Source organism: Poecilia latipinna, unplaced genomic scaffold, assembly GCF_001443285.1.
Source record: "Poecilia latipinna isolate Pla-1442-1.1 unplaced genomic scaffold, P_latipinna-1.0 Scaffold661, whole genome shotgun sequence".
NCBI classification, from domain to species: Eukaryota; Metazoa; Chordata; class Actinopteri; order Cyprinodontiformes; family Poeciliidae; genus Poecilia; species Poecilia latipinna.
The window spans coordinates 281,486-294,465 of record NW_015113277.1 but is presented as its reverse complement, the minus strand read 5'-3'; the positions used below and the strand labels follow the sequence as shown (position 1 = coordinate 294,465).

Below are 12,980 nucleotides of genomic sequence, written 5' to 3'. Positions count from 1 at the left end.
AAAAAAAAAAAATGGCAGCCAGCAACATTTCACGGAGGATGTGCACACCAAGTTAAATTTTACCTTGAACAGAAATGCGGGTTTTAGCACTCCAGGACAATTTAGTGATTGCACTAATTTTACTGTGAGGCGCAGATAACTCTCATCTGCTTAAACTCACTGTTGTCATCGATCTGGTCAGGGTTGGGCACCAGCCTGCAGTTGTCCGGACCCGGCGGCAGAGTATCTGGGATCCCGTCATTGTCATCGTCGTCGTCACATTCGTCTCCCACTCCGTCTTTGTCGGTGTCCAGCTGTGAGCTGTTAATCACTAGTGGACAATTGTCCTTGGTATCCTGGTGACCATCGCCATCGCTACAGAGGAAGTGACACAGAAACATGGCATTAACAATAATAAACCTCACAGAAACACACACGTTGACAGGTTTTTTTTGTTGTTGTTTTTTTACCTGTCTTGGTTTGTGTCGCACGAGTCTCCAACCAGGTCGTTATCAACGTCAGACTGAAAGGGAAAAGAAAGGGGTTTAATTCAACACGTCACACAACGGCTTTTCATTGTATTTGTTAGGACTTAATGAGACAGACCAACATGAAGTGGTGCGTAGCAGTGCAGTGGCAGGAAATGATGCATGATTTCACATGTTTGAGAATGTTTTTACAACAACAAAAAAAAAGCAAATTGTGGCATGAATTTGTATCAGTCATTCTAACCTTTGTGGAATAAGTTGTGGAAAAACTTTTGACAGCATTGATAGTTGCAAATCTTTTGGGGTATATTTCCATCAGTATTTGTATACTGAGGTTATTCCACCCAGTTAGTGGAATACATAACTAACTGGCTGATGTCTGAAATAAACTGGTTGCACTGGATTTTCTGAGAGACAGGGGCTCAGTTTATATGCACTAATGTATAAAAATGTTGTAACTCATATATCATTTTTATTCCACTATTACTTTCTGGTGGTCTATTGCATAAAATACTTTTAAAATACATTAAAGTGCAAGGCTGTAATATAACAACATATGCTTTGCTTTTATGAGATGACCTTGACATTACAGGCATGTCTGTGCGTGTGAAGAATTAGTTGCTCTATGGTTTATATCTATGTGACTTTGCTCCACCTGGTTTGGGTTGGGGATGTCAGGGCAGCTGTCGCAAGCGTCTCCCACGCCGTCTCCGTCCCGGTCCAGCTGGTCTCTGTTCTGGACACGCTGGCAGTTGTCCAGGAAATTTCTCACACCTATTCACACAACACACACACACACACACACTGGATAGTTGAATTCTTGTCAAATATGTTAAAAGAAAAAAAAAAATCAGCTTTAGCACAAAAGTACAATCATTTACGGATTTCACTAATGCAGTTATTAAGGTGGAAAGCCATATTGATGAGTCAAAGAAAAAAAAATGGACAGATGACTAAAATTAATTCACGTTCTAAAATGTTCACACCCTGTTCTTTGCACGCTGACCACTTGGGGGCACTGTTGTACTTGCTGTACGCGTTCATTCAGTTTGCGCCCTGATTGTATTTTTATTCATCGCATGGAGGCAGTAGCTGCACCACAAACCTAGAAAGGTCAAGCAGCTCAAACAGCAGTGGAGGAAGAAAAGCTATCTTCTGTCCTACAGGTTTTTTTTTTTTTTTAGGTGTAATCATACCAGTGAATGATCAAAGCATGTTTTTGCTCTTGGGTCAGCCTGAGATTGGATTTGACTTATTTTTCTCCACCTCCCTCCCCCCCCACCACCACCATTTTCAGTCCTCTTCCGCCTCTGCTTGCTTATGAATCCCATCACAGTAGTCTTCGGTGATGCATTGAGACAATGTGATTTGGAGGGATGTTGGACAGTCGCATCTGCTTGTCTCCTTTTTTTTTTTTTCCTTCTTTTACTTCATAAGTTAACATAAGAACATTTACGTGGAAACATGGAAGACGGCGCAGATAACTTTAAGAGCCTTCAGTGATGTTCGGTTATATAACGCAAACGTCAGTGTTGGTGATGTAATTTCTCTCCATACCGTCTCCGTCCATGTCATCATCGCAGGCATCTCCTTTGCCGTCTCCGTCAGTGTCCCGCTGGTCGGGGTTGTTCACCACGCGACAGTTGTCACAGGCGTCGCCGTGGCTGTCTGCATCGCTGTTCCTCTGATCCACGTTGGGCTTCAACCGGCAGTTGTCCTGCAGGAGACACGGACGTCTGATCCAAATTGAAAATTTTCACATTTTGCAGGTTACAGCCATGAGGATTATAAAGTCAGATGGTGTATGTCTTTATCATTTTTGGTCTTCTTTACATTCTTAGTACAGTCTTAGTGCTGGGTGGAGGACTTCTGTGAACACACACACACACTTGAAAGATTTGGAACTTTACTTTGACTTGGCCATCCTGAGCTAATGTCTAACGCATAAGAATAAATCCTATTAGTGCCCCTGTTTTATTTGACTTACGAGCTGTTTCACATTAGTAAATGACTTTGACGTTTCTGGTTGTAAAGTAACAAAATGCAAAAAGTTTAAGAGAACACTTTTGCAAGGCACTTTATTAATGAATAAAAAAAAAGGATGCTGATGAACTTCCAGTCAGATTTTGACTGACCTGCTCATTGGGAATACCGTCACCATCTGCATCGTCATCACAGGCGTCTCCCTGGCCATCCCTGTCGGCGTCCTCTTGACCAGAGTTGGGAACAAAGATGCAATTATCCTGCAGAGACAAGAAGGTTAGATAGAGTTCTTTCCTGTCGCCTTCGATAGACATCCACTTTGCGTACCTTTCTACAGTTTGCGTCCTTGCACTTGAGTTTTTCATCCGGGTATCCATCAATGTCCGTGTCTTTCCCGCACAGGTATCCGTTGCCCGCCCAGCCAATTCCACACTGAGAAAGCAAATGAAACACCTTTCAGAAAGAGCACCACCGAGTCAGACGCCGGAGTGCAGAAATGTGGGCTTTAAATCCTACCTGACAAGAAATAGAGCCATCTCTTTCTCGAATGCACTCGGCATTGATGTCGCAGGGGTTGGTCAGGCTGTTTCCACAGCTGAGCTCTGGCTCACAGCCCCTCACCTGATCTCCTGTGAACCCAGTCTTACAGCTGCCACAGTAAAAGGAGCCCTGTGGGAGGAATCAGGGCAGCTGTGAATGACTTGGAACAGCAATGTAAATCAAAATGAGAAGAAAACGCCCAGCATGATCCGCGTGTGTTGGCCGGAGTGCATTCTTACCACAGAGTTGTGACAGATTGAGTTTGCAGTGCAGCCACCGTTGTCGGGTCCTTTGCATTCATCAATGTCATCGCAGACCTGAAATGGGTAGAAAAGGAGCAAATGAGTCCAAAATGAATTACAGTGTTTGGCTTTGTGACAAATTCTACAAAACGCATTGTTTCAGTAATGAATCTGTTTAAAAATGTCCCCGACAGCAAAAAGCCTTCCCCTATGTGGAGTCGGTGAATAACAAATTACAGAGTTAATAATTAAAACGTAGAATATTGTAAATATTTGAACTCCACATGTATATTACATTATGGCTGCATTTAAAATTCAATTAAAAACAACACAGCTTGATAGTCCAAGACTTGATTTATGAATGTCTGACCTTACACTGGAAACTGTCACATTAGCTGCGAATAATATGCGCTAATCAGGTAGAGGTTCAGTCTTAAACTGACACATGGCTAACGCAAGTTTTTTTTTTCTGTGTTATAAAGACATAATGTTTTAAACTTATATCATATGAAATTACAAGAAGTTTGCTTGTCGTCGTGTGCAAATATCTTCTACAAACTCTTTTAGTGATTGAACATCTTTTAAACATCTTTTAACCTCAAAGCCTCAAAAATAAAAAATAAAAAATACAGGTTTGTGGAATAAGTGTTAAATGGGTCATGATTTAACACTGATTTGACTCAATTTATGATAACAATTTTATAAACAGATTTGAAAGAGGCTAATTGTCTTGTAATATGTTGGTTTTTAACTTAAAATCTGACCAAACAAAGATTGCATAAGGGGTTCCTCAAGGCACCACTCGCAGCTCGCCTTTTTCTCAGCCATCTTAAGTGTCTTTATGGACTACTACAACTTTCTCAGGATCTATTTTGATGGCATTTATAATCATCATATCATAGTCTTTGTATCGCAAAATATGAATGGGTGAGTCAGAGGTTTTTAAGTCAATGCAGGAAAGACTAAAATCACTATTTTTGTACCCAAAAATGCAAGAAATCAGCTCTCAGCTACAGTAGATGTGATTATAAAACAACCCACTGTCCTCTCAGTTCATTTATGCATATGCAGCAGACATTGCTTTGGGTTTTAGATTGTTAACCAGAAAACATGGTTTATAATGTTATTAATAAAACTTTGGGTTTTATTGTTAGGTTTTCAGTTGGGTCACATTAAAATTGAAAGTACTCATCAGACGTTTGACTGTAAATGTAATACCTTTCTGAAAGTTTCCAAACTGAGAAGCGGGTGTGTAATGAGTTCTTATGGCACGAGATCTTGTGATATTAAAATGTCACATTGTTTCTCCTCTAAGAGAAATCCACCTCACCTGTGCTACCTGGTTGCTGACAGCAAGACATTGTCTGGTAAATAAGTGTCTGAGATGTGAATCTGAGTGCTAACAATAGGGCTTTAACTGTGTGCAGAACATAATCTCTGAGACTCATATTTCAAACTAACAAAGAAAGAAAGAGTTCTTATGTTGTCTTGACAGAGCAAAGATTTCTCTTTGGATTGGCTCGCAGCATTCAGTTACAAAAGCTTGTGCTACTTTTACATTGTTTATCTGGCAGTATTTCAAGAGCATATTAAGAAACAAGGACAGGAAGTACGGTGGATGAATTGTAAACGCTGTGCCCATGCTGTTACTGGGTAAGACATGACAGCTAATGCTAAAGCTGAAATTGTTTTAGAATTTCAAGTCAGTGTTATACTGTTCAAGTAGTTAGCGAGTATATACAAAAAAAAATGCATTGCATTGTACAATGTTCTACCCTGATTACACATTGTTCACTTGTTTTTAAAATGAACAACAAATAGAAAAAAGGATTCTTAGTTTTCTATTGTTAAAGTCTTGTCTCATCTTGTTCTTGTGAATCCAAAATGCTGTTTTCTCTCTTTTTTTATCCTACTGAAAAGTCCTCTTAAATCAACTTAGCTTCCCCTTCCCCCCACATTTTGAGACATTTTCTAATTTTTAATCTTTACCTGCTTTTGTCAGAACCGGCTTTTAGTCAGCTATTTCTCTTGAGAATTCACAAGATTCGTTTATTCTGAAGATGAGTTTTAACTTTGAATGCAGTTAATGTTTGTTTGATGGAGACAAAGTGAAGATTTGAAGATTTGAACTTAGAGTGAAACTTTCAGTTGTGCGAAAACAGAAAGTAAATCAAATGTTGCAAGCTTAATAAATAAAATAAAAAAATCACACAAAGCAGTAGGTCGATTTCAGGTTTTCTTTTTGATTTGCTTTCAAGAAAAAAATAATCACTCAAAAAAAAAAAAAAGTGATTGTTAAATTGTGCTGCTTCCTTCTTGTTTAACTCATACCTGTTTGTTGGTTTGAGCAAACAAAATGCCCACGCCCTCCACCGGCAGGCCGGCGTAACCCAGCGGGCAGGCGTCGCAGCGGAAGCCAGGGGCGGTGTTAACGCACTTCACTCCGGGGAAGCAGGGGTTAAACTGACACTGCAGAAAAGGAGGACATGAGCTCTGCTGAAGCAGCAGAAATGTACGTGTTCCTCACAGGGCTTCTCTCTAAAAGTTTCTGGACCCGGTGACCTTTTTGCTAATGAAAGGGTTGAAAAAACAAAAAGAGAGGCTGAAGGGGCCAGCCCTCTGAAATGGCCCAGCACAAACAGAGAAACACACACCCACCTTCTTCTACTTATGTTCAGAAGATTTACGAACTTCTATCTCTTTCCAGCACTTTTACCTCTATGCCATGTTCGGGCCCTTGAAGTGTCATCAGACCCTATGCCTCTGATTGATGGTCCCTCTGACAGTTTCTGTTTGCACCTGCTTCTAAAAGTTCCCCAATATGGCCAAAAAAAATTATAATGAATCCTAAGAGGTATGGGACATTACTCATGATGCAAGAAAACAGCAATAAAAAAACAATAATCTGCGAGACCAATGTGTTTGCTTTGATTTAATGGACATCCCTGTTAGTGGTTTTCCTTTCTGAATAGGGATCAGTGGTGTGGAATTCACTGTGTTGTCACATAAGTAGTGACAACACCATCTGGTTTTTATTCATTTCTTTTTCATACTTCAGGATCTTGTGACTGCCAGGGTATGGATTTTCAGGACTTTATGAGTCTCCTGTAGTGATCTGACATTTGTTTGTCCAGTTAATCAAAAAGTAGATCATCCAGTCAGTTTCACCCTCAGTTTCATGCATCCAGAAGTAATACTTGTGGCAATTTGAACACAGTGGTAAACCTTAGCTGCATTAACTTGTTGTGTTCATGCAGCAAAAAAACTTTTGTCGTGTGCAAAAACATTGTGGTAATTAAAGTACTTAGACATAAATCTAAAGCTACTGCATGTAACAATTAATAACAGATATGCCGAAGGCAGCTCCTGATACAATATGGCCAAAATGTATAGTTATTTAACTGATTTAAATATAGCAGGGGTGGCCAAGTCCAGTCCTCGAGAGCCACCATCCTGCAAGTTTTAGAAGTATCCTTACTCCAACAGACCGGGATCAGCTCTACAGAGGCCTGATAACGAGCCAGTCATTTGATTCAGGTGTGTTGAAGCAGGGATGCATCTGAAACTTGCAGGATGGTGGCTCTCGAGGACTGGACTTGGCCACCCCTGAAATATAGGAAGAAGGGCAAACAAACCATTGAGTCAGACTTTACCTCATCAACATCATCACAGTTGAAGCCATCTCCAGTGTACCCGTCAGGACAGGGTGCACACTCCACACCATTCGCTGTCTCGATACACATATCATCGCGGAAACAGACACCAGGAGCACATCTCGGTTTCACCACCTCTGTTCCACCCAGACCTTGAAATCACAATCAAAAACACAGTTGTTTCACATTACGTCTATTTCTGGTGAATGAAACCGACACAAGAAAATGTTCTTACCACAAGCCTGACACTCTGAAATAGTGTTTCGGAGAAAAGATGTTTCCTTGACCTGAAAGAGATTGTCCGGTCGGAAGGTAAGTGCCGAAGAGGAAGGGATGGAGAAGGCTCAGAGAATCTGTTTGAAGTAAGTTACCTGCTGGATGAGAACGTCTTTCAGCTCGTTTATCACCTTTGTTAACTCCAGCATTTGATTTGACAGCTGCTTTGTGTTGACCCCTACAAGAAAGGCAATGTTATGTTGCTTAACCGGAACAACAGCGGGGGACATTCTCATTAACTGGATTCTAGATGTTGTTTTTATGACTAGGGATGTTGTCAGGGGAAGTATTTAGCCTTCTCATTGGGCAATTACTCACCAAATAGATTCTTACCTAAAGTTTGAACCGAATCTCTTTGCTGAAAATGACAGTCTTGCAATGATGCAACATTTTCAAACGAGTCCCCAACCACCAGTTTCAGCTCATCTAAGCTCTCCTGTTAGAGCAACACAAAAGGTTATGCTTTGTGCGTCTGTCTTTGAACACGTGAGAGACAGAAAGTTGGGCCTTCAGTGCGCAGTTATTGTAAGGAACATGTTACCTGATCCCTGGCTTGCATTGTCTTTAGCTCCACCATGCCGTACCCCGCTGGCAAACCCTGGAAGGCGGCAGGAAGATCCCGGACCGTCTCAACCAGCCTGCAGTCCAGATGTAGCTCCACCCCGCCTGGCCCCTGCTGCTGCAGACCCTTCAGGTGGAACAACAGCCGGTGCTGCTGGCCGTCCGCCAGCACAAGGTTGTTGAAGCTAACGGAGCTCATTCTCTTGTCGGTCCGCAAGTAACGTAGCACGGCTTCGAGAAGTTACAACCATGTAGGAGAGAGAAGAAAAAAAGAGGGAAAATATGAGAGCATTTACTTCCACAATACCACAGTTACATGCCGACATGTAAATTATGCTAAAATATGCTAAAAATGATCAAAATATTCTCCTTTTGCCAAATGGAGATCTTGGTTAAAATGAAAGTTATTTTGACATAAAGTTAATATACATGTAAATAAAAAAAGTGAGAATCTCTTCACATACACAATTTTTCTTCTGTAAACACAACATTGACCTTTGATTGTTTTTGCCTTGCATTTACTCCCTGTTGCATTTGATCAGTTGTCAAATAGCATTCAGCTGAGAGTTGTGCTGCTGAAAAACGCGGGTCAAAAATTATTGATCGGCGCAGCTTTCCAGTACCATCTCCTGTTTCTAGTCTACTTACCCCGGTTGAGCTTCCCCATTACGGTGAACTCAAAATACTTGCTGTTGTCCCTCGGGTTGAACAGGCCAAACAGTGTGGTTCCAGTCTTGGGCTGCAGCTTGAAGGTGGTTAAGATGAAAGCCTCATTCACCCCTTGTTCAGCCAAACCTCCCTGCAGCAGGTCTGGCAAGCAGTCAGGCGAGGTGAGCAGATCGTAGACTGCTGACAGGGAAAGAGAAATGAAGCACACAAGCAGCGAATGATGAGGTATGAATATTTTGCTACCTGCAGCCACGCTCGGGTGTAAACTCGCTTTGAGTCGACAAGAACGTGATGATGATGATGACCGAGTGTTTGTTGTTCTTGGAGATTTCTGTGCAAACTTGGCAGGATCAGAGGAAATACATAAAAATAGGACTTGAAGTAAATTAAAGCTGTGGACTCAAACCTTAGTTTCATGTCGGGTCTTTAATAAAGGTGACTGAGATCTGGGATATTTCTTTGAGTAAATATATGGTCAGAAGCATGGCAGAATTTGGAAGGCAAATGCAGAAGAGGAACAAAATATTACAAACCCCCTAACCCCCACTAATTTTCATGGTTAGAATTTCCCTTTAATGAAGTAACTTGGGAGTTGTTACGACCACAGAAGGATTGGCATTGAATCTTTAGTTCACCATCTGCAAACACTGTGAATACACAAGTACCATAAAGCAGTCAGCAAAGGCATCCGTTCAGACGGGGCAAAATTACTCCCAAATGGTTTCAAAGTCTAGCCTTTTTTTTTTTTTTTTTTGCAAGACTCCCTCAGATGAAAATTCTCCTTTTTTTACTTTGAAACATATATTTCTAATTCATGGGACAGAAATGTAAGCCATCACATGGGAGTGAGTCGCTGAATGTATGGTTTTTTTGATAGCTTTTTAGGAAAAAATATGCTTCTTTTTTGTATGAAAGCCAAGTACAGCAGCTGTGTTTATGGTCAAACCAGATGAAGCTCACAAAACAAAATAACAAAGCAACATCTAGGCCCTTAGAGTATCTTTTACACGATAAACATATATACACCTCATGCAAAGATATGTTATTCATGAGTCTTCCAGACTGAAGGCGTTTAAGGGTCAATGGTATCGTTCACAAGAAGATACCCAGAGAAAGTATTTCATTTCACCCTCCTGATTAACACTCAAATTTCAAGCTCCATAAAACAAGATCAGTTCAAAGCTATAAAGCAATCCTGAGACATGTCCTACCCTCAGAGGCAGCACATAAATCAGACACGGTTAGTTTATTATTAAGGAAACAAATGGTAAAAACATTCTTTGGTTTGCTGCTTACCTAATTCTTTGCATTTGAGCTTTAGTGTAAAAAACAAAACAAATACAAAAATAGAGATTTTTATTCCACTCTTTTGTTTTTAAATGATGTCAAACTGGATGAGTAATGGCAGAAATAAATCATCAGCATTGGAATACACTTTACATAAACTGTCTGACATCTCATTAGGCAATTACTATGCTGGCTAATGAAAATGGACTGATATAAAACTCAAGGCTCTCATTTATGCTTTTTGCTTGAAAGTAAAAATGTGAAGTCAGGGTTAAGGTGCTTTTATGGATATTAGTGGATAATACTCTCACATCTTGCAGCACATTTTTTTTGTTATTATTTTAATTCATTAGAATCGCTTAACTACTATATCCTCAATGCAATTTGCCACAATCAGTGTGTGAATGTGTGTATGAATGGGTGAATGACTGATTAAAGTGTAAAACGTTTGAAATCGTCGAAGCAGACAAAAGTGCTATACAAGTAGAGGCCAATTACCGCTTATTATTTATTTTTATATTTTTGATGTGTGCTTTTCATGTTATGCTTTTCATGTTTCCACTCCTGTAAAATTAAAAACAAACCTCGATAAAGCGATGTCACTTTTGGAAAAGCGGTTTTAGTCTTAATGAATTTTTTTTTGTTGCTGGTTAAATTATATCATATATTGAGCTCAGCAAAGATGTTCTAATGGATGAATATGAGGATAATTAGGCATTTTCTTATAAAATCCTTTGGTGTTCCTTTTTCACAATAAAACTGGCAGCAACAACTTATTGCAGAAGGAGCTTTTATCATGTTAGCTAACATTTCTTAGCGATTTCTTAGGACTATTAAATCCTAAGAACAATCTAAGCAGCTAATAAAAAATAAACACTATTGGAAATTATTACTGGCAAACATTCAGTTTTCATGTGGTACATAGAAAGAAAATTTTATTTCAAAGTTTCTTTAAATATGTATTCCAGTGTTGACAGGACTCACTTCCTGTAGCATCTAGCTAGCTGTGTTACAGTGTTAAAGTGACAACATTAGCTTGTAAGTCAGCAGGAACAACAAGTGGTGAGTTAGTCACAGATTTATTTATTTTTTTGTCTGTAATGGTTGTATGTCAACATTTAGAAGATTTTTTGTTAATTTGGTCATCTTATTTTAAAACATAGCGTTTCTTTTCTACTGGTTCGCTAAAGTTACTGGTTAGTTGCTATATCTGGTTAGCCTTAAATCCTTTCTTCTCAATCAAACTGTTTAACAATTTCAAACAGCTTAGGCTCAGATTACTACTCAATCCTAAAACCATATTTTTTAATCGTGCTACCGAACTATACAAAATACATACTTTCACTGCATGAAGGCCTCCTTCTCCCTTCTCATTACATCATTTATTTATTTTTCAACAGAGATTTTTTTTTGTACCTCCTGAGGAATTTCAAAACTCACCAACTTCAGCAATCAGCAAAGCCATTGCACCGATCATTCCTATTAAAATCAAACTGGAGTAATAGTTTCAAATTGGTTCCACTCAGTGAATTCCAGTCAAGCAAGCTGCAATTTGCAAGGGAAATGACAGCTGATTAATTTGGACCGGTTGTATACATAACGCCAGGCACCACGGGACTGTGGGGATTAATGAGTGCTTGAAAGGTGAGCCATCAATCACCTGGTGTGATCAGTACAAAACCTAAGAAATGCAAACATTTCACGGTCAGTGGGTCTGTTTTTGTGTGGGACTTTGAAGATGAGCGCATGTTGGATTTCGAGTGCGTGTCAGACACAGAGAGAGTGGAGAGTGTGGAGTTCAGAAAATGATCATCCCTGATTATTCCCGTGTGTTTGACCAAGCTAGGAATTCATTTAAATCAACGTGAGCCAGAAAGCTGAAACTCCTCAAAGCTGAACTAATCAAACAGTTCTGGCTCGCAGGACTTCAATAGGACGGTTTTTAAAACTTCTATTAAACCGTCTTCGTTCGTTTTCCCACTTCCTGTCAGAAACACAAAGAGTTATTTGACTACCTCATCTCCTCAACAGTTGACAGGAATATTTAGCATTTTTCTCACACCTCTGTGAGTGTCACTCAGAACGTCTGAGCCTTTATGTTCTCCGGCTCTGCAAATGATATTCGCTTTCACAGTGTCTGCTTCACCATTATCCCATTAAATCTAACAAATGTGTGGTGAGGCAGTGAGTGGCGGAGCCATTAAATCTTCTCTGACATATTAGGGAAAATTGCATAATAACAGTGAATTAAAAAAAATACTTCCAAATAAAAAGGATGCCGGTATTTTATTTGTTTCTGTGGGCTGAAATTCAGACTAAGCACGTTTAAAAGCAAGCTTTACAAAGGAAGCATTTTACTCCAGCTATTTAAGTTATTATTGGCAATACCAATAAAACACAAAATGAAATGATAACACTCACCCAAAGCCTGGGCCTCTGCATGTAAGCACAGGTTTAATAACAGCTGCGAGAGCAGAATGATGAATGTCCACAAAATCATTTCAGAGTCAGACCAGGTTCTCTGCAGAAGCTTATCTTGCACTGGTTTCCTTTTTTTTTTTTTAGATTAGAAGTAAGCCAAGCTTGACATGTCCAGTCTTTCTTAAACTGTTGACTATTTTGTGTGTATGTATCTGATTTGTGAATAAGAAAGACGGGGGAGATCGTAGGAGTGTTGCTAAGGGAGGAGCATTGGGGCTTGAACCTGCTTTTAAACCTTCCTCAGACTGCCCCATGCAGAGAAGGAGTGACCAGGGGAAACTCTTGGCTCCTAGCAGCAGATGCTGATTCCTCAAGGCTATTTCACAATTCCCCCCCGATCACGAGCAGCTCCTGATTCACAGGATCCCAGGTTAACGAGCAAAACGGTATATTTAGAAATATGGGGTCATGCTTGAGGGGATTCTCTGAAAATTTGATTTCTATATTCAGACAGTGTGAAGAGCTGGGGAAATTTTTTTTACCTCCCTTCCAGAGGATTAGATGTAACACCTTTTCCAAATGTCCCAGATTTCCTCTCCTGCCGTTGGGCTCTTGCAGGAAAGAAGGGCTCCAGAACTCACACCTTAACGAGCCGTGTTAACCAGCTTCAGACAGGTGGCTGGCTCACAAGGCGGCCTGGTCGTCGGCATGCCTGGGGAAGGCGATGAGACTAAATTCTTACCTAAAGTTTTGCGTCTTTTGCACGAAGTTCGTGTTTCACTTTTATGTCATAAAAGTGTAAGCCAGTTGGTTGGCCTGCTGCTTTTGAGCCCCCAAACCATAAACAATATTTGCCAGAAAATGTTTGAAACGTTCATTCT

The 12,980-nt window shown here is 40.1% G+C and overlaps 1 protein-coding gene across 1 annotated transcript; it reads right to left on the bottom strand.

Moving 5' to 3' along the window:
- Positions 1 to 160: 160 nt before the first annotated feature.
- On the bottom strand, positions 161 to 12,376 carry LOC106954519 (thrombospondin-4-B-like; the record flags this gene model as incomplete). The annotated part of the gene is made up of 16 exons (XM_015044065.1): positions 12,100 to 12,376; positions 8,371 to 8,571; positions 7,703 to 7,953; positions 7,495 to 7,597; positions 7,257 to 7,339; positions 7,121 to 7,172; positions 6,886 to 7,037; positions 5,564 to 5,701; positions 3,230 to 3,307; positions 2,967 to 3,119; positions 2,778 to 2,882; positions 2,603 to 2,710; positions 2,025 to 2,184; positions 1,123 to 1,241; positions 450 to 502; positions 161 to 354 (listed from the first exon to the last, which is right to left on the bottom strand). Coding segments are annotated over exons 1-16 (2,029 nt in total), but the record flags the coding sequence as incomplete, so codon positions are not given.
- Between the last annotated feature and the right edge of the window lie 604 nt (positions 12,377 to 12,980).